The sequence below is a fragment of the Chrysoperla carnea genome, chromosome 5 (genome assembly GCF_905475395.1).
Source record: "Chrysoperla carnea chromosome 5, inChrCarn1.1, whole genome shotgun sequence".
Lineage (NCBI taxonomy): Eukaryota > Metazoa > Arthropoda > Insecta > Neuroptera > Chrysopidae > Chrysoperla > Chrysoperla carnea.
This window is the reverse complement of record NC_058341.1, coordinates 5,543,309-5,570,366: the sequence shown is the minus strand read 5'-3', so window position 1 is coordinate 5,570,366 and position 27,058 is coordinate 5,543,309. Positions and strand designations below refer to the sequence as shown.

At 26.7% G+C, this 27,058-nt stretch overlaps 1 protein-coding gene across 1 annotated transcript; it reads left to right on the top strand.

The window, feature by feature from the left end:
* LOC123301624 (protein pinocchio) lies at window positions 1-23,733 on the top strand. The gene is made up of 3 exons (XM_044884456.1): window positions 1-429; window positions 22,604-22,898; window positions 23,496-23,733. Exons 1-3 carry the CDS (start codon window positions 383-385, stop codon window positions 23,697-23,699), a joined length of 546 nt encoding a protein of 181 aa, XP_044740391.1. The 5' UTR covers window positions 1-382; the 3' UTR covers window positions 23,700-23,733.
* The last annotated feature ends 3,325 nt before the right edge of the window (window positions 23,734-27,058 follow it).

Here is a 27,058-nt window from a genome sequence, read left to right as displayed (position 1 = left end):
ACTCAGTTCAGTTGAGTCACTGAAACAGAGAAGAGTTTTAAACAAGTTTGTTGTATAGTCTTAAACATTATTAAGTTTTTACAACAGTCAAATCAAACAACAAAATCTCTCTCCTTTCAAATTCTCATCAAACAAAAATTAAAGTAAAAAGTTCTTCGTGTTCAAACGGTGTTGGAAGAAGATCTCTCTTTAAGTCAAAGTCACTTAACTGGTTTAGTAGTGTTTATATTTTATATTGAAACAAGTGTCAGTCAACTTTAAGTCACTTCTTATATTAATTAATTAACGGTGCAAAAACTTTGGTGCTTTTTATAACTGTGGAATAATATTATTTAGTGAATTTATTTATATAAAAAGGAAATCATTTTACAAAAATATCAAAATGAGTTTAGCAAGCGTTTATCCTGCTGATGTACATTGCCGTCATAGGTAAGGATAATATTCTCCTCTAAATAGGGATATGTGTGAGAGGTGTGTTTGTTGGATGTGAACCTAGGAATTGATAAAAAAAAGGATTGAAACTTTGATAATTTGAAGGTGAAAAAAAACAACCACTTGTTGGGGGACGAGAATTAACAAAGTTTCGAATTTAGAATACAATTTTATATAACATTTTGTGATTCGTAAATAATTACCAGGATTTACGCCCTCATTCTTGAACTAAGCTAATTTCTCGAAAAAAAACCACTTGTTGGTTTGAGTATTGGAAAATTTTTTGAAAAATTGTGTCAATTTTCCATTTTTTATTATTAAAAAAACATTTTATAAAATTTAAAGATGTAATTGATTTAAGATTGATTTATTTTGAAAAATGGGGAAAAAATTGATAACATACTTTTTTTTGGGTTTAAAACATAACTAAAATTATCTTAGAAAAGAACCACTTGTTGACGCAATATTTTTTTTATATAAATAGAAAAAATTTCGTAATGTTTTGTTTACAAAATAGATTTGGACGGTTTCTCAACCGAATAAAAAAAAACATTCTGTTATGAAACGACGCCATTACTGCGATTTGAATCAAATTAATAATCCGTGCAAAATATATAAGGTATTTGTACAGTGTGTTCAAGGAATAAAACTGAAAATGTGTCACTTTGGCTATTTTCGCTTTTTTTATTCATAAAACGATATATGTTTGTATTCTGGCAGTATTTACACAAACTAATAATTTTATAATAATTATCGAAAAGAAAAATATAGGAGATATTTCCCAATGTGTTTGCTCTATTAGTAAAAAATAAGGTGTGTGTTTGTAGTAAAGGTGAAAATTGTTTTATTAATATATACCGGAAAATTGTATAAACTTTGAAATATTTCGCAAGGTTTGGAAGGTTTTTAAACAGAAAAAAATCATTTTTTGTCTTTATTTAATGATTTTTTTTTTAAATCACGCCATTTCCGATTGAAATTAAATTTTAATTAAAATCATGCAAACGAAATTACAAAGTCAATGAGAGTTGATCGTGCTTCAAAAATCTATTCAATTGAAATATTATCTTAAACATCCTCAGTCCGATGTATTCTTATACATATTCTTCTTCCAAAATCTAGCTTTTCTTCTAGCCAGATAAAATAAGGGCCTGAAACGAGGCTAAAAGCTAGAAAAATAGCATCCAAGTCTGTTATTAACAGTGTAAAAACCGGAATTACAGCTGAAAGTCTATACATATATGATTTTATTTTCAACGGGTTTCATATGGTGAAGTTCATAAAAAAGAGAGGAAATGAAAGTCGTTGTTATTAAATTGAATGGTCTTGTCAAAAAATTAATAATTGTGGATGATGCAAAGATGAGAAAGAAATTCTGCGCTGATTCGCGCGTCTAAAAACCTTTTACTTTGTGTTAGTCTGTCTCGACAATGCGATGATAGATATTTTGATTCATTGCTAAAAGTGGCACAAATTTTATTTGCGTTGTTAAGAAAATAAAATAGTTAATGAAAAGAATGTTTCATTCTTTCTTTTTTATTTGTAAATAAAAAAAAAAAAATAATTAACGGTATTTTAAAAAAATATTTTAAATAACTTTGTGCTATAAACTTATAATTTGTTGTTATTTTTATTTTTTATACATGCTGTCTACTGTAAAATTTCACTCATTTATTTAAAAGAATAACATGTATAAATATCCTGTATATACAGGGTGTCCCGTCACTCGATGGAAATAACTTAGGAGCGTATACTTGGGATAATTTTGAGTCAAAAGTGCCTCTTATAATTTTCTCCAAAACAGAATAGTTAAGGAGCTATGGTATATTATTGTTTTAAAGAATACGCTCTTAAGCTATGTCCATTGAGTTACGGACCATCCTGTATATAACAAAATTTGTTGTGATTGAAAAGATTTTACTAACTTATTTGTCGCCAAGGTGGCACCTAATTGGTCGGGGATTTCTCTTTCAGGGAGTTATGAAATTTTTCGTGGCCTTAGAGACTTCTATTATTTCTAACCGTTACAAAGTCATTAAACGTATTATATAATATATAATATATAAAATAATTTAATCACATTAATTTTGAAAATTGAAGGATATACATTGATAACGTTTTTTTTATATTTTTGAAATTTTTTTTACTTGATTAAAACAATTTTTTTTTTTTGACCACGATTATATCATTTACTGTTCAGGTTTTTAATAAATGATTTTTATAGCAGGTTGACTTTTGTAATTAATAAACAAATAAATAAATTATCATATATCTTGTTACTACTTGGAAATTATGTAAAAAATCTAAATTAAACCGGAAATGTTAAAGTTTATACAAATTTTTCTAGTTAAATTCCATTTGATAAGGACAGATGTTTAAACTAATCTATATAATTAATTACCCACACGACAACGATATAATTAAATATTGAATTCTTATCGTATCATGTATTTACAAATAAAATTGGAGCCAATTTTGAGTTCTATTTTATGCTGTCAAAATTATCTTATACAATACTGAGTTTTGTGGAAATTGGAGACAGCAAGTTATTTTCGATTTTTTGTAATTTTCATAAGGGATTTTTTGAAGGGGTACCCCTTAGAAAAAAATCGAAAAATTCGGGAATATTTTATGGTTTCCAATTTCGATAAAACTCAGTATATAAGGTAATTTTGACCCAAAAATCGGGTTCATTTGACGATTAGAGGTCGCAGTGTCTGAGAAAATGGCATTTCATTGGGAATTTTGGACGATATCTCCGAAATTATGCATCCAGGCATCAAATGAATGCGATTTTTGAATTTTTTGGGTCGAAATTACCTTATATACTGAGTTTTGTCGAAATTGGAGACAATAAAATTTTTTCGATTTTTTGTGATTTTTTGAAGGGTACCCCTTCAAAAAAATCGAAAAATCGAGAATTTTTTTTGGGTTTCTAATTTCGATAAAACTCAGTATATAAGGTAATTTTGACCCAAAAAATTCAAAAATCAAGTTTACTTGTCGATTAGAGGTCGCTGTATCTGAGAAAGTGGCATTTCATTGGGAATTTTGGACGATATTTCCGAAATTATGCATCCAATAATCAAATTAACCCGATTTTTGAATTTTTTGGGTCGAAATTACCTTATATACTGAGTTTTGTCGAAATTGGAGACAATAAAATTTTTTCGATTTTTTGTATTTTTTTGAAGGGGTACCCCTTAGAAAAAAATCGAAAAAATCGAGAATTTTTCGTGGTTTCCAATTTCGATAAAACTCAGTATATAAGGTAATTTTGACCCAAAAAATACAAAAATCGGGTTTATTTGACGATTAGAGGCACAGTTTTTGAGAAAATGGCACTTCATAGGAAATTTTGGGCGATATCTCCAAAACGATGCATCCAAGAATCAAACTAAACCGATTTTTGTATTTTTTGGGTCAAAATTACCTTATATAATGAGTTTTGTCGAAATTGGAGACAATAAAATTTTTTCGATTTTTTGTGATTTTCTTAAAAATCGAAAAATTTGAGAATTCTTTTTTGTTTCTCATTTCGATAAAACTCATAAGGTACATAAGGTAATTTTGAACCAAAAAAATTTCATATTATTTTATTCATTTTTAAAAGATCATGCCAGTTATTTACAAACAAAAATGCGGACGGAGCCGCAGGTAAAAGCTAGTTAAGAATAAATTATTGATTATACCGTTTCGATGATTGAATGTCACATAGATTCTCATCAGTACACATGTACTAAACTACAAACAAAAGTCAATACTAAATAATAGTAAATTAATTCCTGTATCGTACCTGTTATGTGTATGTTACGAAATAATAACAAATACGTAAATAAAATAAAAAATAAATATAAAACTATTTAAATCGTTAAGTAATTTAAAATAAAATAATATTATAAATAAATTATTAAACTAATTAGGAATAGAAAAATAAAACTTATTATTTTATTTTTATTTATTTATAGTATATTGTAATGCATTTTTTTATTATTATTTTTCAAATAGTAAAATATATATTTATTATTATTTGCAATTATTTTTGTGTTTCTTAATAATAATAAAATATTTCATGGTAAAAATGTAGCATTATAATCATGCAATCTTATCCGTATTGTATTTGTTACCGATAAATACCATATACTACAACATGTATATGTTACCGGCATATTGTAAGAATCGTTATTATAAATCTAGTTAGATTGTAAACAAACCATTGACATTAAAGTACATAGACTGAGTGAGCATCGCTTATCTTTCCGTAGAGTGAGAGGTGTTCCAATATCTGAAGTAATTGGATCAGCTAGAGATATTTATCAAAAAAAAAAAACTTATTAAAATAATATAGGGACATTAATCAAATCAAATTTTTAGAAACTTTGCTATAAAATGTTCTCAATCAAGTCGGTTCGACCATTTAGGGACTACGATGCCACTGAGAAACACACAAACTCACAGATAAACATTTTAAACTTCACTCCTTCTTAAATCAATGTCAAAGTGATGGTCAAGGACATCAGATGAGATGAATAGGATACTTAGAGAGCTATCATTTTTTGGGACAAATTTTTTGAAATATTTTAATTGAAATTGAAATATTTGAGTTGAGTTTGTTCTTTTGAATTATTGTTTTAAATTACCTAATTATTTTACCATTTCACTTTTCGAAATGAATTGAACCAAGTTTATTTAACCATTCATTTCCATAGTAATTATTTATATGTCATGCCTTTTCCAAACTGAATTGAATTTGAAGATCATCGCCAATTTTTTAAACCCTTGAAAAATAATAAAATTGTTTACAAAGTAATGGGATCGATTCTTAGAATAATTTTCATTGTTTTCTTAGAAAATTCATACTTTTCAAGGTCTTGTTAATTACAAAACACTTTGCACCTATCTAGTAAATATAATAAGGATCTTTTATGATATTGCATTTTTATATATTATTTATTTAATTTAACGTGTTGATTTACACGATAGCGCATTAAAAATGATATTAAACTTACCATGTTAGAATATTTGGAGTAATTTTCAAGATATCGAAAAATTTTATTCTTATTTTTCGTCTTCATTCATGAATTTATAACAAAATTCAACATCAAACTTGCCTTGATGCTTCTCTTATCTTAACGTGAGTGAAATAAATTCTATCGTGTGACTAAACCATCCATTTTTTTTTTAAATATTTAATTAAATAGTATATGCATATTTAATTAAAATCTGACGTGTTTCGTCCATTGATAAAAAGGTGTTATATGTTTCGAAGATGATGTAACTCCTTTTTTTATTAAAATTTTTCATGAATGAAGGAAAAATTTTCGTACATGATGTTAAATAATCAGATAAGATTACTTAAAGTCAATACCAACACCACAACACCTACTTTAATATGACTTAAGTCATATATTTGCGTCTTGTCGTCGGTCGTTCTTAAATAAATAAATTTTTATTTTGTGCAAAAATAAAAAAAAATGTACGTCATTGTTTTAATTAATTTATTAAATATTGTGCAATTTATATTATTTTTTATTAATTTAATTTAAATAATTTATTAATTATTTAATTATGTATGCAGTAGTAGAAATTTTAGTGTCGTGTGATCATATAAAATATCATGTCTTTGTTCATGAGATTGTACAGGAGTTTATAACCGATAATCTTTAAGGTCTAAAGTACACCGAACGATACGCGATAAACGATATTGTCTCTATTTTATTGTTATTAATTAACACTAAGATTATAAATGTGTTTTCTCGTGTAACCTCTTTTTTTAATACCAAGGTAGTACAAGCTTCAAGGCAATTTTAGACTTAGGGTTAAAATTATTTTTATCTTATTTTCAACTTTAATGATGAATTTTGTCATAACTTCATGAATGAAGACGAAAAATAAGATTACAATTTTTCGATATCTACCTTGGTTTAGCTAAATATCGAAAGCTAAATAATTAAAACAAAATTTTCGATATTTTGAAAATTACTCCAGATATCGAAAAATTGTATTCTTACTTTTCGTCTTATATTGTCAAGTTATTCCCATAATTCACCATCAAAGTTGAAAATATACATTTTTTTAAAGTTGTGTCCTCACAACCGTGCTCATACATCTTTAATTAGACGAGCAAAACGGGTTTTTTTTTCAAGTCACAGTGATATAATGTGTTGAGATAGCAAAGGCTCTTAAATTAATTAAAAGTATCATGTATTAAGAACTTTGACTTATATATAAATGTACACAAAAATAGTAAGTTTATATTTCATTATTATACGACCCATAATGTACCATGGTTCAAAGCCTAGTGTACTTTGTATCACTTTAACCAATTTTATTTGTAAGTTTTCTCTTCAACATATAATCCTTATGACTCTAGGGATCTAGAATTCTAGATCTAGAAGTAGCTTCAACTTCTTATTTCATTGGAGCTCGGGTTAGTTACTGTGATCCAATGTACATGATGGTCTTTTTTTTCATTTAAATAAGAAAATCCACAAATTCTTAGAATAAATTACTTTAAATGCAAAATGAATACAAAAAAAAATTAGCTACTGCCTACAAAAAACTTTGAAAATCGAGCCAAAAAACATTTTTATTTTTGATTCAAAAAAACTACGTAAAAAAACGAAGTTCAAAAAAAAATTACGATTTAAAAAAATAAAATTTTCTAGAAAACTGGGGGAGATCTTATAAAATTTGTCAAAAAAAATTTGTGTAAGCAAACAAGAGTGTCTATTTTTACAAATCAAAATAAGTACTTTTTCCTGGTTTTTTGTATGCTTATAAATAAAGAGACGTCATTTAAATTTAAAAAAAAAAAAAAAAAAAGAATTTGTTTTACATACAAACAATTAAATAAAAAATTTACAAAAAAGTTTTTTTTCTTAATAAATAGGTGTGCCAACAAATTAACGTAATTATTAAAACATACTTAAAGAATTGTTTACAGTGTGTACAAGATTAACAATACTAATTTGTGAACATATAATTATTTTGTAAAAATGTCTCTTTTAAAAAAGAACAGCTGTCTTTCAAAGGCGGAAATAAAAATTATATATGAATTTTAATTTAACCTCTAAAATTATAAATCAGAACAATAATTAATTATTGAATTAATGAATTGAATATATGAATAAATTAATAATATCTCCGAAAATTACATCAAGTTTGTTCGGACTAAGCCACTACTGAATCGATTTTTGATCAAATTTCGTAACTATTTGAAATTTGGTTCATCTTAAACAAGTGAAATTTACAAAAATATAAAAAACCCCCGAAAAATTTTCGAGTATGGAATCCTGAGCTGCCACTTGAAACGTATCTAGGAACATTTTCCATTAAATTATACCGTTTTCCTTAGAGACTTCTCCAAACTGAACCGATTTCGAAGACCATCGCCTTTTGTTTTCAGTTTTGAAGGTACGGAACCCTAAACTCGCACTTGGAACATAGCTAAGAACACTCCCCATTAAATTACCTTTCAAACGAAACAAAAAAAAATCCAGATCTGTTCATCCGTTTAAGCGTTACGATGCCACAGACAGACGGACACACACACATAGTGTTCAAACTTATAACATCCTTTTTTTTGGTTCAGGGGTTTAAAATAGAATTGTTCTTAGACACTCCACCCTGGTAGGGGATGACATTTTGTAGTAAAATCAGTATGCTCAGTAATGCTCAAACACTACAGTCTGCTTAATTAAGATTACTAGACAAGATATTTGTCAATATTTAGTTTACGCTGTATGTATCATTATTAAAAACATCAATTATAATCGAGAGACCATGATATAAATAAATATCGTATACATGATTAAAGTAAACAATAACAAAACGTATGCATTCAAGAACCCGGATCAAAATGTCTTAACACATATTTTTAAATTGAATGAATCATTTTTGAGATTACAATCAGTTAAATTTTTAATAAACACGAATATTATTAACTTTTAAGACAGACTTATAACAAAGTTTTAATAATTAAAATAATATTAAAAAAATATTTTTTTTTTTCAATCATTATGAAGGTTAGACATATTTTTTTCTCTAATTAATATTTAATAATCTATTATAATTATTATATAATAACTTTATTTATAATATTTGTTATTTATACGTAAAAAAAAGGATAGTTATATTACGTTGTTATAAGGTTAGTCTTTTTCTGCTTACACTTGATGTGTTTACACCTGAGTACAAAAAGAACATAGTATTTTATGAATTATTTATTAAAAAAACATTCAATTTGTATCCTTGGCTAGGTTGTTTGAATAAATAATTATAGAAATATTGCCTAGGTTATATAACAATAATGTTTTAAATCGGATCAAAGTCTAATCTCTATCTTTATATATTATAAATGCGAAAGTAAGCATGTTTGTTTGTTTGTTTGTTACGCTTTCACGATAAAACTAGCGAATTGTTTTTTAATGAAACTGTACAGCAATATAGCTCATACTTCAGAATAACACATGAGATATAATTTATAAAGATATATTAATAAAAATAATTTAAAAATTAATTTAATTTGACATTACCATAAATTACAGATTTCTGTAAAAATGGTCAATATAAAATATTTCACGACCATTGAATAGTTACGACTATTATACATTTAAAAAAAAAATAGAAAACCATACATATATTTTACCTGTGTAAAACAATCCTTACCATTATTTCGAATGTTATAGAAAGTGGATAAGCGAGAGAGCAATCTTTGTCAATCTTTACTTTTAAACTCAGCGAAGCTCGTGGGTATCACTCTAGTTAAATAATAAATACTAGTACAAGTTCTATGGTATTAAAACGAGATGAATTTTTTTTTTAAAGACATTTTAATGAATTCTTTTTTATTTATTTCAAGGTATTTTTCTGTTTGTAAACAATACGGCGCCATCAAAATATATAAATGACACATATCAGTCATATATGACGTTTAAATCAGAGTCCAGTAGGTATTTCCACTATTGATTAAATAGACTAAATTCCCCGAGGTATATGATATCATGATTAAATACACCTCTAGATATTTTTGTTTGGTTAATTATGTATGCTTAGAGCCTAATACCTTTTTTCATCAACAACGATTTTTGTAAATAAATCACTTTTAAACAAATTTAAATATTCGAACGAAGAATGTAACTTATTACCTCTCACATGTAGTATGTTCTGGCGTATATATTAATAATTATAAAAAAAAATCAAAAAACATTATTTTCTTTTTTGTTTTGTAACATCTTTAACTAAAGAAAGACTTAAAGCTTAATTGTAAGATATGTTGGTCGTGAAATTAAATCAAAATTAAATTACTTGCAAGCTAAAATTGTTCAGATGAAAAAATTACAAAATTTTATAAAACAAGGTAATTTATATAAAATTACAAAATAAATATAAATTGTTTGTAGTTCAGCAATAACTTCCAAAGACATGCGCATAAAAATATACTTATTTAATTACAAAACAAAAATAATACTTAATAAGTATACGTGTTTCTTATCATACATTTTATACAGTGAGAAAGTATAATACTTTCATGGTAAATTTTATAAAAAAAAACACAAAAATATTTATAATGTTTAGATTTCACCATTTTATATAAAATTTTACTAATATCCTTGGAGCCTGTGACAGTAGACCCAGTTCTTTCCGCTTATAAAGTATTTATTCGCAAAAATTTATTAAATTTTAAAATCCGATTCATATGGACTCTCTTGGATGCTTTTCCAAAATTTCCATCGAATGTCACTCAGAGGACATTCAAAACAATTATAATAATTTAAATTTGAAAAATCGTAAAGTTTAAAATAAACTTAAATAGAAATAGTAATTTCTAGAAATGATTTTAATTTTAATTAGAATTTTAAATTTTCTAATTTAATTAATAAATAAATAATTAGATAATCAACTCTCGTATTGATTATCAATATAATATAAAAATCAATATAAAATTGAAAAATTTAAAATAAATTCTAAAAATAATATTAAATTTTCCATGAATGGAAAAAATATTCTCTTTTATAAATAAATAAATTGCATTTGACTTGTAGGGGGACTTGATAAGTATTTCAATGTTAACTATAAAGTTAAAAGGGGGAATTTTCCTAGGAATGTTCGAGAAAATCAAGGACCCTTTTCTATCACAAATTTACGGTATGATATTTTAGGAAAAGTTTTATAGCGAATATTATTTTGTCTTTATTTCAATGAATGTAAAATAAAAAAATTTAAGTAATATAGATTAGTTTTTCTTGAATGAAATATATTCGTACCGTGCGTGATTTTTATTGGAGGCGTTTTATTGGAGGCGGCCATGGTAACAATACACTACTTTAATTATAGAATTGTATATGGATGCATATATAATTGTATGGATTGCATTTATGACTTACATTGAAAATTTAATATTATTGTCTCACAAATTTAAATAAATAATTATGATAATTTACATTTGAAAAATAATATTTGTGCAATTTGATTTCTTATTTTCACAATTTTTAATACATTAAGTTTAATTAATTATTGTTTTTCAATAATTTTAATTTGACATAACATGTTAAGAACTGCAAATTAATAATCATAACAGCCTCCTTTATCGCCAAAATTTTTCACTGGAAGCGCTGGCAGCGATTTTATTGTCCCTACCATGACTACGCACACAACGGATTCTTATCAGAAAAAATATTATATTTTTAATTATAATTACTCCCTCGCACACGTGTTTTTTCCCGTATACGGAGTGCGGGGGGAATTTGTTACTCAATTTACACAAGGCACGTGTTAAATTTTTTGCACTGTTTCAAAAGCATGCAAAACTTATTATAGATATGAAAATTAATATATGAACCATTTTAATTTATTAAAACAGACGAAACATTTGCGTCCTAATGAATATTTTGCGTGTTTTTACAAAGTGTGTAAGACAAAAAAAAATTAATCAATAAATAAAAATTAGGAAATTTTTTTGTCCACTAATTAACTGCCTGAACTTGGTAAAAATGTATTACACAACATGAAATATTGAAATCAATTATTATTACACATTTATTACAAAAGGAAACTTAACCTTCGAACAACAACAAAAAAAATTATTTTACGCATTTTATCTATTATACTAATAAATTAAAAGATTATTTATTTAATATATGTTACAAAAAAACCTGTTGAAAATTTAACGAAAACCCTGTTGTTTTTTTTTGTCATCAAGCTAGGAGCTAAAGATATTTTAGCGAAAATCATAGTTCATATAAAATTTCAAGTATTTTCATAAAAAAATACTCAACCATAGTCAAATGAACTTGAATTTAGGTCAAAATTATTCTATAATCATAAAATTTTATCTAATTTCTATACTTATAAAAACTTGCATAAGGATGTATGAGCATGGTAGTGGGCAAATTTAAAAATAGATATTTTCAATTTTGATGATAAATTTATATTATTACTTGACGATATAAGACGAAAAGTAAGAATAAAATTTTTCGATATCTGGCTTAATTTTCAAAATATCGAAAATTGAAAATTTTGTTTAATTATTTAGCTTTCGATATTTCGAAAACCAAGACACATATCGAAAAATTTTATTCTTATTTTTCGTCTACATTCATGAAGTTATAACAAAATTCATCATCAAAGTTGAAAATAAGATAAAAATAATTTCAACCCTTAATCTACCCTGCTCTTACATCCCTTATATGGACGGTGACACTTAGTTTTTTTCTTTTCTAATTCATTGCTAATATGTTTACTTTCTATTAAAAAGTTTTTTTTTAATTTGTTTTCATTCATTCCAAATGAAAATTATCAAAAACTTCCAAAATATGTCGTTTTTTGAGATTCCTCCATAAGAGCCAATGTATTTTATATCGATTTTTAATGACTTTTTTCTTAAAAATTTGCACGGATACCTAAGCTGAAATTTTAATCACATATTCTTTGAGTAAAAGACTACCTACAAACAAATTTTGAGCCTTTAAATCAAACATTGTTGTCATGCTCATACATCCTTAAAGAGTCTATTAAATCACAAAAAACTTGGGTTTTCGATTGGTGAATGAGTGTTAGCAGGCATATAACTTCAGATATTTAACAAAATGATATAAAATAGATAATTTTTGTATTTTAACATACATCAAATTATTACTAATTAGATCAATTATGTTGAAAAATTTTAACGCTGCAATGTTAAACTATTAATTTTTTTTATAAAAAAAGAATTTTAACAAGCGCGTTTTTTTTCACAATTACACTATAATGCCTGTTTCACATGTAATAATAATACATAAGGGTCTAGATTATAAAGTCTTATAAACAAGAGACGAGTAATACAAGAAAGGTTATTATTTCATTTGTGTCAGTGTCAAATAAGTAGTTGAATCATTTTAAAAAAATGTACGTTTTCACTTTGAATAAACTTGTTTTAATAAATAATTTCCCCGTTACAAGGTACACAAATTTCACCATAGTTTGATAATAATTTGTTGTTAAATTAAAACGTAATTTCTTTTTCTTGGAAGGTGAAATTTTCTATAAAAAATACACATTCTATAGATTTCACAGCTGGACATTATGTTTTTGTCCTCTCTACAGGTGAAAAATTAAAATCAAAAATTGTATTCGCAAGTATTTTTAACCGACGTATTTGTTTCCTTGGCTGACACCGACTCCAAAAATAACAATAATTTTAACTAAATTATATTATCGTTATTTTTTTACTTTTTAGTGCATATTAATTTATTTTGAAAAAGTTTTTCTTTTGGAGTCGGTTTTCTTTTTGTTAAAAATTTTTTTAATACCAATTCATTTTCTTGTGAATTTAAATTTCTATTTTTTTTATAAACATTCTTAAAATAAAATCAAATGGACAACATATTGGCTATTTTAATTACGTAAATAATTAAAATTTATAATATTTTTTATTATCAATCGCAATTCGAGCTATTATTTTTTAAATTTTATAAATTATCATAAATATATATATATATATATTATTATATTTTATTCAATTCAATAGTAAATTAATTTATTTATATGAGAATCATAACTCTGAAATTGACGTCAATTTATTTATACTTTACAAAAAAAGAAATCATATAATTTTTATCATTGATATTAAGGAGGTTGGTACAATATATAATAGATTTTATTAAATGAATCAAATTAACTTAATTTTTTACGTATCGATTCTAATAATTAATCACATACTTTCATAGATTTTCGTTATTATTTATAGTGTTACTAGGAGATACAATTTGTGGGCATCTGTTCAATCAAGGTTATCGACATTCTTCTTACAAAAAAATTAATTTATTTATAATTATATTGTTATAATGTGTTATTTTAATATATAATATGCAAGTGAGGCATTGATAATATAGATATCGCTCTTCAATCATCAATACTCTAACTATAGTCGTCTCTGTTCATCAAATGATAGATCTTCGATGAACTCATAATTAAATTAAAATTTTGTTTTTATATCATCGACAACCTTATATTTTATGGTAATTTTTATAAACTACAAGATTGTCTAAATCTTTTAGATTGTTTTTTATCACACTTTCAGATTTTTTGATATAGAAATATCCAATTGAAATGGATAACCTTATTCATAATTTTTTCAGCCAACTTAGAACGATAAAATAATAAATAAAAAGCCCGATGAACTAGGAATTTTTAGTGATTTTTGGAAACTTTGTTAATCAAAATATTGTACTTGTAAGTTTTATTGAAATTCCTAATATTATTCAATCCTTGAATATGAAAAAAATGATAGGTTAATGTTCTACCCGAACAACGCCAGTATAACAAGTCACAATCAACCTTAATGTTAAGTTTTTGTTGCGTTAATTATCTGATTTAATCATAAAAAATAATCACATGTTCCAAACATATTTGTTATGTACAAAGGAAATGATACAATTTTTGCCAAAAGTTACATGAAACATATTAAACAATTATAATTTTTTTTGTGTGTGTATATAAAATAGATAAGTGTCGCGACAACAGTTGACTATTAGCTTAGAAGCACGGCGGCGCCTATCCCCACTTCAGTATCATCGAATGATATTAGTTTTAGCCTGGGTAATAATATAAAGTACGATTATACATTAGCTCAATCCGCCAAAATTAAAAATAATTAGTAGCGTTTTAGTGTTTTATAATAGAATTTATCACGAAATCTATTTTATTTTAATTTTAGGATGCTGTTACTAATTTTTTTTTTTTTTCTATTCGAACCGGAAACTTTATTCATCACGATATCCTTTCTCTTATTCAATTTAGTAAATTTATCTAATGATTCGTGGGAAAGTTGAATTATTAGGTCAATGAGCCTTGTTCTGCAAATTGTTAAGGTGTTGAAAGCACCAAGACAATTTTAGATTTAGTGTTGAAGTTATTTGTACATTATTGTCACCTTTGATAATGAATTTTGTTTTAACATCATGAAAGTAGACGAAAAATAAAAATACAATTTTTCGATATCATCATTGATTTAGACATAGTCCAACTTCATTTTTTTTAAAAATCAAGTCTTTTATCCAAAATTGCCCTGGCACTGGCACATCCTTAAGAATAATTATTTAAATAATTGAATTATTTTGTTTTAATTATTGTAATTACTTTGTTTTAATTAACTTTCTTTCCATAAACTATTTGGAAAATTCAAAAATAGAAACACAACCTTGTTGTGTAAAAATATGTCACATTTCTATATCATAGACATTTGTTTATTCAACGTGACAAAAATTAAAATCTCGATAAGAAAAATTTGATATTTATTGGTAATCAAAAGTAAAAAATATATGATTTTCTTAAATGAAGCAAAAATTTACGACAAGGTTATTTGTACTACATCACAGTAGAACGAAATAATTTCAAGGCTGAATCGAGAATATTAAAATCGTAAATTTTTCTATAACTTTACTTAAATGGTAAATAAGCTGACTTTAACTTGAAACTGATCTGTAATCAACAAAGTGAGTCCCACTTGAACGTAACTTGAATGACTGGACATTTCAACTAAACCATTATTTTAGTAATTAATATCTTTTTAATTACTTAAAATTAATTAATAAAAGTACAAATACAGTGAGGGCATTTAAAAATTTCTAAAACGGAAATTCAAATTTTTATACGGCCGTGGCATCATAGTACGGGCTTGTCAAATTTGTTGACATACTGTATGATATTAATTACTTACATTTTATATGGTATTTCATTAAATTATGTTATTCTACGGCTTTTTATTAGAAAACCTCATAATAACGTGTGTAAATTCTATGTTTTAAATTCATTTTTTTAAAGTGTAAATTATACATTGAACTGTCACCAATTGACAGATCACGTACTTATACGTCATCAGCAGAGAGCGCTAAAAAACTGCGTTTAAATATCTCAAAATTATAATGTATTTTAAATATTTTTTTATACTTAAATACAGCATTTTTAAGTAGTATTTATATTTTTTACTTTGTTATAACCGGTGTAAACAATGAATTAAAAATATAAAAAAAATACATGAGTAGTGAAAGGACTACCTTAACATGACAATACAACTTTAACAAATGAACCTTTAGCATGTGAACTTCCCACACTTTTCCGTAATTTTTAATGGGCATTCATTCTTTTCTTAAATGACATAATAAAAGCGCAGTTAAAAAATGTTCGAGTAAAAAACGTTTAAAATAATATAATAATTGAAAGAATTATTATAAATACATCTATATAATATTATTTATTTAAAAGAAATATTAAGCGACACAATTTTTTGCCAAGTCATTATGAAATACAAACACATAATGCCTATTTCACACTTGTTTAAAAAAAAAATGTTATTTTCAATGTCATCACGTGTTTGGTTTTGTATACCAAGATCAAATTATGTTTGGTAAATAAAATTTTATATTTTTACATGTCATGACTAATTTGAGGTTATATTTGTTTTTCGTTGCAATTAGTTAAAGTAAAAATACTTGAATTGTGTTTGTCAAGGGAAATACAAGCACGATATCGAAGTGGGGGGCGTCTCATTGGATTGTTGGGTTTCAAGGATATCAATTTAAAAAGACCTTAAATCTGGTTACTTCGCCAATCAAATCTAATTCAGAACTGATAAGTAATGAAGTTTTTTGTCCGTCAATTAAAAAAGTGTTGATTATACGAAAAATATTTTCATACAATCGTGTGTTTTTTACGTCATGTCAGTAAAGAATGATAATCACTCTTACACACAAAGTAAGAAGAGTATCTCTCTTCTCACTTCCTTAGTGGGCATAGTAATAAACAAACACATACATATATACAATAGATGCATACGTACTCTATAATGTTCTAACCAAATTTGTCCCCTCATGAATAAACCGTGATGTTTACGAAAAAATGTTTAAAACAAAAGTTGTTTATTCTGTTATAAGGAACATTTTTTACATTTAAACTTTTGTTCTATCTCTAATGGTTAACAAGATATGGCCTACGGACCCAAAACCTTTACCTATGTTGCTCATTTACGAATTCATCCTGAGTAAGCTATAAATGTTTCAGCTTGATATCTCTTTTCGTTTTTTGAGTTATCGTGATCACAGACAGACGAACAGACAACCAGAAATGAACTAATTAGGTGATTTTATGAACACCTATACCAAAATTTTGTTGGTAACATTAATAATTTTAAGCGCTACAAACTTAGGACTAATTTTAGTCTACCTTGATATTACTTCATATATACATGGTATAAAAACAAATGAAAAAGATATTTGTAAAATGTAATCCAGTTTAATACCTGTGCAAATACGCTTGCGTATAAAATTGAAAATATAAAATCAATTTTCAAAAAGAAAATGTATTATAAATTTTAGTCAAATTGGGTCGAGTGGATTTGTAACATGAACTAAAATTATACTTACTCTTATCAGTAATATCGCCAATAAATTTCATTGATCAAGGTTAAAAACTATTACCTCCCCCCTCCCCACATCACGCTCACCCACCAACCATTTTGTTAATCAATTTATTCTTGCACAGAAAGTTAGCTATGCATGTATAAGCTTCTTTTCTTTTTTTAAGTACCAGGAGGGAAGACGTTGTCACGAGAACAAGGTTTTCTTCTCATTGATAACAAAAAAAAAATCGTGATTAATACGAATGGCGCCGATATGATTACTAACCATTTTTAAATAATTTATTTTTCTATAGAATTACTAAATGAATAATCATCACATGGCTTCCCATCCATAATTGTGTAGCGCACCATCATCAAGTAGGTACTTCGTGTATATTATTGTATCATACCAATCCATACTAATAAGCTAATTATAAAGTTAACCATAAACGTTATGGTATATTGAATGCTACTCAGAAAAAAAAAATTAAAATAATGACAACTTTATTCCGAAGTTGGCCGTTTCATATTGAAATAAAGTAAAAATACTTTCAAACAATTTCCTAATGATTGTTACAAATACAGCTAAATATTTGTATTTACAATAGAATGAATTAAATTTAAAATATGAATTCATTGATACAAAATCACTGAAGTTAAATAAACAAAATCATTACTTCTATGAAAGAGATTGATTTTAGATTTAATGTCATGCATTTTATTCATGGAAAATTGTACTTAGTTGGAATATATAATCGTGTAAATAAAGCGAATCGATGAATTAAAAGAAAATTTCTTAAAGTTTGCTTTAAATATAGGATTTGGTTATTACGAACACATACCTGTCATGTTTATTCAGACATTGAACTTGACCTAAGTTTTCTAGTTCAATGAAAAGCTTACTCTACCCCATGAAACTGGTAATTGGGAGCTTAAAATGACGGGTCCTTGCTATTGCTCTCACTTATCCAGTTCTCACTTACCCAAGTTTGACTGTATACAGATACGCATACTTTGAAAATACCAACCGGAGTATGTATGGACTTCTTTATATAGATAGTACAAGGACTTTGTAATATGTTGCATGTACAATTTCTTTTGTACGTAAATGAAAAATTAAAAATTTTTATATAATAAAGTATTTATGATAAAACTTGATCCCATCATGCTCACAAATTGACTTTTTCAAAATACGTACTCTGTTAGTTGTAAAAAATAAAATAAAATTATTAAAATACAACACCGATATATTCAAGGTTTTCGCGCAATTTTTTTTTATATTTTTATTACTTGTTTTTGATATATTGCATACATTTTATTCTGATGTATGACGGACAGGTGACGGACGACAAATGACGGAGATATTATTGATAATAAAATTTATTACAATCGAAAAAGAAAAGGTCTAATAAAAAGAAAAGATGGTTGGAATTTTCAAGCATTTTTGACATAACTCTTATTTAATACCCAGGAAGTTGTTTTTTTAATTCTCAAATCATTTTTTAAAATCTTGTTTTTCCTATTTAAGGAGATATGCACGAATTGGATAATACTATATGGATTTCAATAAAACTTTATAAGTACAATTTTTTGATTAACAAAGTTTCCAAAAATCACAAAAAATTCCTTGGTCATCAGGGTTTTTATTATTAGTTTATCGTTCTAAGTTGGCTGAAAAAATTATGAATAAGGTTATCCTTTTCAATTGGATATTTCTATATCAAAAAATCTAAAGAGTGTGATAAAAAAACTTTCTAAAATATTTAAACAATCTTGTAGTTTATAATAAAACCATAAAAATATGAGGTTGTCGATGGTATAAAAACAAAATTTTAATTTAATTATGTGTTCATCGAAGATCCATCATTTGATGAACAGAGACAACTATAGTTAAAGTATTGATGATTGAAGAGCGATATCTATATTATCAAATTTATAAGGATCACTTGCACACAATATATTATATATTTTTGTAGTTGCGTGTATGTACCACGCAATAATCTTTTTGTATAATACTGTAATTTTTCCTTAGTCAAAAATGTTTGTTTTATACAAAAATATTTGAACAGACAAAAAAAAAGTATGTATATAACTTTTTTTATCCTCAATTATCTCCTACTTTTTATTACATATGTTTACAATCATTTTATGTTTTGATATTGCAAATATTTGCATGTGTATAACTGTGTACAATCACTTTTGTATGTTAACATACAAATCTAAAATATTAATTATACTAAAATATTTATAATTACCCAACATTTAAAAATTAAACAAAACTCGAAAAAGTATTATTACTTAATTAGTAGTTCAAAGAAAATAATAATAATTTTTTTTATTTATTTTTAGATTTTTTTTAATTCCTTTTTGCTGATTCATTAAAATTCCAATATGTCTATATATTTCTGTTTTAAATTATTTAATATTTTTTTTAAGTATAATGATCACGGTAGTAGAAAATTATATGATTTCCTAATAAACATTCAGAAATTTTTTGGGTCAAATTTTCCAATCAAAAAATAAAGACCAATCAGTTATGTGGTAATTACATTGAAATTGTTTTTGAAGGCGTTTTTCAAAACACAAAAATGCAATTGTAATTATTGTAAACGTGCTATAAATTTTATTTAATAAGGTTAAATTTTTATAGTTTATATATATGAAGTATATACAACTGAATTTACAATTCGAAGGTACTGTCTCAGTCTCAAATAGCTTTTTAACACCTCCATAGTATTGAGTCCAATGTCAAATATTGATAAGAAAAATTTATATTTAAAAATTTTTTTTCGATTTATGGTAATTTGTAGTAAATAATCTCATTTTACTCAAGGTGTATTTCAATTTTGTTGGGGAACATGCACAGTTAAACAGTTATTTGTATCTTATTCTCTATCTCCTTCCGGTTAGAATCTAAATTGACTATTCAAGAAACCCGAAAAACTAGGTCCAATGTCAGAACATGATGTGTCCACCCATCAAACTCTACAACTTTTTTTTAAAGTTATTTTTTGGTTGGTTAACTACAAAACAAGCTACTAGCCATAATAGATTAAAATGACTCACCCTGTATATATATACAGAGTGTCTAAATAAATGTTAATATTTTTGAAAGCAGATACCCTCTGTATATAAACAAAAACAGTTGACGGACATTAAATGGTTGATTAAAACAAAACACTATCATAAAAGGTGAATGATTGTAATTTCAAGGTAAATTAAAACATTAAACCTAACAACCTTACTATTATAAAATTTAAACAAAAAAAATGGCTCTATGGTTATAAAATCAGCCATTTTAATAAATTAATATTGGATAGAATGACTTAAAAACTTTTTTTTTTTAATAAATAATATCAAATATTATACCCAAAAACGTCCCCTGTGAGTCCGTGTGGAATAGCTGGCTTCCTTTTTGTCCCGTTCATTGACATAAAAAAAGTTACGTTTTGAATTATTGTTATAATGGAATTTTTATTATAAAATCATATAAAAAAATATAATCATAAATCGTATTTTATATTTCCACTTCATTAGGTCTACCCGTCAAGGTAATTTATTTTACGTAGTAAATAATTTATTTTTTTGCTCTGGAAATAATTAAATGAATATTAAATTTAATTGAAGGTATATTTACTGTGAAATTGTCTAAAATTGAATACGAAAACCGATTTCAGAAAATTTTTTAAAAATTATTTGTCTAGCAATAAACTGACAAATGAAATTTACAAAATTTAAAAAAAAAAAAAATCTACAAATTTGTCTAGAACGGAACCCTAAATTTGCATTTGAAACATATCTAAGAACACTCTCCATTAAATTGCTTTTTTCCTTAAAGCCTTTTCCAAACTGAGCCGATTTGGAAAATCATCGCCAATTGTTAGTTTTTTCGGGTGCGGAATCCTAAATTCGCACTTGAAACATAGCTCAGAACACTTTTCATTAAATTACCTTTAAAAAAAATCAAAATCGGTTCATTCGTTTAGGCGCTACAATGCCACAGACAGACAAACATGACACACACACATAACGGTCAATCTTATAACCTAAACTGAATTGATTTTATTTACTGAAGAATCTAAAATTCACTTCGCAGGCTGTCAGAATCTGTGATGTCAAAATCAAACCTCCCATTCTTATACTTTGATAATTTCAATTTCAATCCTGCGTGACTTTTCATAGACACGTCTACATATATATTATAGATGATGACGTATTTTGATTGATTTTTTATGATAATTAATAAATTAATTATTAATCATTTTATTTATAGCATTAATGAAAAGTGGAATTTATTGATTTTATGTTGTAGTTAAAGTTTTATAATAGTGTAGGCTTTCATTTTGAATTATATAATTATAGTATGATTATTTTTAAAATTGTCCACCATTTTATAAGGTTTCATGTTACGATAACACCTAATACCTCAAGGTTTTATAATCAAAAATATACAATCATCAAAATACAAGGAATAAAATGATTCACATGCTTAATAATTTTAATACCCTGAGGGTACTTTTATCCTATCTCTAATTTAAAGGGCAAAGTGATACATACAAAATTTCAGTTCAATTCTGGGCCATATTTTGATTGTAAAATTCCAGGACTTCGGTATACAATAGTTCCGGTTCTGTTAAGGCTAAAACTTACATGTGGAATCCTAAACAAGTATTTAATTAATTTAAATTATAATACTTAAAAAATTTGGATTCCCCCGAATAAATCTTAAGATTAAAAACAAAAATTTTATTTTTTTCATTCATTATTCACGTGAACACCTACTCTCTTGAGAACTTATAAAAACTAGTTTAAAATTCATGGAATTAAATAAAAAATACTTTTTTTTTTGTTACAAATATAATTATTAATTCATCTTCCGCTTCAAATTAATTACCATAATTTAACAAACTTGGATAGAAAAATATTATTTCATTACACATAATTATTATTTCCAATAAATGTTTTTACACGAATTGCATTCAATTTTTAAGGCGTAGACTTTTTTTTCCGAGGAAAAAGGAAAAAAAAGTCAACAGTTGGGGTAATTCTTTATGGTTTTGGATTTTAGGAAAATAACATCCTTTGAAAGATATATTCCTCTATCTTAAGCAAGTTAGGAGCATTTTGCTCGTATCATGAATATTTCTAGGAGTTACAAACTTGGGTTATTTATATATACAGGTTATAAAAAACATCCTCAGAGAATATGAAAAAGTACGAAAGTTGTGAAATTCATAAGTGATTAATTAACTCAAAACGATTGATTTTTAATTATTTATTCTCTTATTGTTACAGTAGTTTACGTGGCAGTCATTCAGTTAGTTCAAGTCTGGATGATCTACGTAATTGTAGTCAAACGGCTGCGCATACAGTTGCGGCCGCAGCAGCCGCTGCATCAAATTTATGTGAACATGTGCTCACCATTGAAGAATTACGATTACAATTGAATTCATGTTTCACGTGTGGTGTTTCATGGGCTGATATGCATGTCAGCTTAGATTGCTCTGAATGTGGTGGTTATCCATTAGAACGACCTTGTCCATTGTGTGATGGTGCTTGTAATCAAATTTGGAAACGTGATTTAACCACGGTAAGTTTCAACAAATTTCTTTTTTCTCAATTATTTCAAAATTAATGAACGCCGAAAATTTCTAAGATCGTTTTGTGTCTATTAAGAAAAAAACTCATTTTCGAGATTTCTGCTTTTAGAGCCGTTCGAACTCACAGACTTATCTTGTTCCGAATGACAGACTCGCCTTGTTCCAAACATCCTACCGGCGCACAGGAGCATTCCAGGAAATTGTAAAGTCGGTGAGATTGCTAGAAATCGTACAATGCTACGTACAAGTGAGAGCTGTGTCTTAAAGAGGATATCTTATAAAAGGCCATTCTCAGATGGAGGCAGACACTGATTGTCTCATCTTTTTTGTCATTGTTCGGCTCTTGTCTCTTACTTGAGTCAGGCTTTCTTTGACGACCACTCCGACCCTAAGTCCGTTGGCGTCAAAGCGTCTTACTTTTCTTAAACAGCTGCAAATGGTTCATCGATATTACAACGAACTCTTGATCTGAGTGTGTCAAACTCCAGGACAGCCACTCAAACCTAACGTAACCTAAAACCTCCTTAAACCTTATTATTGATTATATTGAAAAATATTTTAATCGTTTTCATTTTCTTTGATTACAGTCTCATGCATGTGGAAAAGCACGTTGGGTCGGTGAATGTGGTCTCCGATCAACAACCTCAATCAACACCATCGCACCATCAACCTTAATACGTCCACAAAGTGGTGCCTCAATTTGTACACCCACCTCAACAAGTCAATCAGCTACCGTTGCCCTCGCTCAAGAGCTTTGTGCACGCTTAGAAAAATTACAAGCGACATCATGACGTCATTTTTCATTTTAGTTGTTCATTTTTTTTTTTTTATAAAAAAGAAAAAACAACTAAGACCTAGAGTTTAATTAAATTAATAATTATTAATTATTATAATTATGGGTAGATGGACCACTGTTATTAAGTTTTATTGCGCATGTGTTGTTGCGATTATTTATCTTGTTTTCATCATATGGTTCTAATCGAAAGTGTTTTAAATTTTCTAAGTGAATTTGTGTTCTGGAAAAACTACCATCGTATGACAATCTGGAACATTGTCATCAAATCTGCAGAGGAAAATGGAAGTCCGGTCTATGAATATTCGCCTTGTTAATATTAGTCTTCAATCCAGCAGCATTTTTTCAAATAAGCTAAAATTCTAGGGCAAAGAGTTTTTTTCTTGCCTGTTTTTTAAAAAGAATAACAATTTTAACATCAGCTGTAGAAACTTTAAATGCTATAAATATATATATCAAGATCTGTTTAAACTAAGAAAATTTCTTAGAAACAAAGTTGTACTTTGTCTAATAAAATTTTTTGGAGGATCACATTTTTTTCGTATATTTCCATGATTGTGTGCTAGTTTTGCGAAAAACTGTGATCCCAGGAATAAAAAATTGTACATATCCATAGAAAATCGCACGACTTTGTGTTCAAAAGTCTGAGAAATATTTCTTGTTTTAACAGAGCTTAAAACTCACAAAAAAATGTTAAATTAATTAATTTATTTATAAAAAAATTCCATAAAATAATGTTTACGGCTTAAAAATTGAAAAAAACGATTGTCACTCATTCAATACTCGGCGTTTTATAAACGTTATATTGCTCAAGCAATTAAAGTGTTGTTATTCGATCAGAAATCGTCGAATTTCCATTAAATTTTAACCATAAAAAAAGAATTAAAACAGACGATTTTAATCGAATAATTTTCACTTTAAATATTGGACAGAAAGTCGTAACAAAACTTTGAATTTGGGAGATTATTTAATAAAAGTTACAGGGTGGATTTTTATAAGGGTAGAACATAGTCGCAACGAATTTTTTTATTTTGTATTTATTATTATATTTAAAAAATCATTTTTTTTAAGCTTTTTTTGTTTCAAATCAAAAAAAAAAAACTTCATTCTTTTCAAAACTTCACTTCATTCATTTTTGTTTTTCAAACTCTACATTACTCGCGTGGGGCCTTTCAAAATATACTGGCACAACGAAAGTGTAAAATAAAAAACAACAAATTTTTATGTTAATAGCCAAATTTTAGTATATGAAGTAAATTATTGGGAAGAATTATTTTTGAGAAATAAATCAATTTTTACAAAAACGATGTTAGTCCATCGAAAAAATTACATTTGGGGTTTGCATAAGTGAGAGGACGCAATCTTATCTTTTGGATGTCAAGAGGAGCGATAGTGTGAAGTTAAATCTATTTTTTGGGAGTCGAAACCCTTATCCCGAGAAAACTATGCGTAATCGTAATAGTGTTGACACTCAACAAATAAAATGGCGTCTTCTGTCTTTTATATGCAAAACCAAAAAAAAATGTAACATTTCAATGAACTATGTGTGTTTACTGATACAAGATATCCTCAGAGCCTCTTTGCTGGACCCTGACCTTCTTTTGTAGCTTAACACATATCGATTTTGTGAAAATACAAACGACTCTTATTTTGACTCAAGTGGTTTTTCTTAATAAATTATGTCTAGGATCGTGCAGCTAACTGCGTATAATTACAAATTTCCCAGGTCCTGTTCCTGATGTATCAAATATTACGCGCTTGGCCCTAGACTAAAAAGAATTGAATTGTCACTGTAAAAAAAAAGTGCCAATAATAAAAATATTCGTTACATATTTATGTTTTTGTTCTTTGGTGTGTAAATTTAATAAAAATAAAAAAATGACGACCAAATATTACGAATTTTTCTAGATAAATAAATTAAATTAAAAAAAATTTAATCTCGCAATTCAAAAAATAAATCAAATTTTTGTACAAAACAAAAACAAAAAATTTCATGTAAAAATTATTTATCATGTAATTTCAAAATAAAAAAAAATTAATATTTAAAAAAAAAAAAAATTTCCGATTACTTTTAATTATTCTTTACCTGTCAGAATAATTAGAAATTTCCTCAATGAAATGCGAGTTTTGAAAATATATTTTTCAAACTGTGCACTAATTCTGTTTACCTACATATGTACATATTTGTTCTAGATATATTTACGAAAATGCTAATCTGTTTTCGGTACTAGAAGATACTCCATATCGAAATGTTTCAGTGAAATCGAATAAAAGTAAGTATAAACATTTTTATTCAGGCTTTTCCATAATCTACTACATTCGAAATGAATAAGAGTGGGAATGAGAATTATCCGAGCATACGAAAATTTGAGGAATCTTAACAAGTATCTAATCAAGAAATTTTGGAAACTATTCAACATGAAAATGAACCGTTACATGGATTTTGAATTTTATCAGTGCGGCTTAAAAGCCGCCATGTATTCAAGATGTTTGTTGTCCCTCCCACATAAATTCAGTTTATTTGAAAGCTAGATTTTCAAGTTAACACAGAAAAATCTCTCCGATATAATATCTATCCGATATACCGGTGCTTTTTTAAGTTTACATATACTTGAAATTTGAAAAATAAGTTGGATATGTAGGCGTACATCTTACGCAGACATTAAACTTGACCCAAATTTTCAACCTCAATGAAAAATGCGAAAAGCTCATTCTACTCAATAACTGATAATCGATAGGTGAACACTTTAAGTTAGAAAATTGTTATTGATTAAAAGAAACGGACTGAAAAGTTTTACCCAAAATTGTTATTTCGTATAATTGTTTCTAGGAAATCTAGACACTCTTCGAAAATAAATTTTGCAAATAAATCCAATAAAAGTGGTTCGTTTTTCTATAAAGACCATTTGTTTTCGAATTGAATCCAGTAAAAGTGTTTTGTTTTTATAAAAAGACCTTTTTTGTTACAATTGAATGAAAAAATGCTAAAATAGCTAAATTTTTGACATCAACTGTCTAAAACTATTCGGTTTACAAACTTTGTAATTTAAAGCGTTCATCTAATGTTTGTCATTTATGAATCAGAGTGAGGTTTTAATTTTAATGACGTTAAACCTTAGCGTGTCTTTCATCTGTATAAATATGAGCGTATCCAATACCCTGCCTTTGTAGGGGAGGAGGTGGGTTAGGACGTAGTCAGTCTCTGAACCAGAAGTTCATGTCCAGGAAAAGTCTAGTAATTGTTATGACCATTATTAAACGTCCGTTGAAATGCGTAATAGAAAATATATTGTTTAAGTGGTCTTATTTACATTATTCACGTTAACGTTCGCTTCCGAGTAGACACTTCTTAAACTC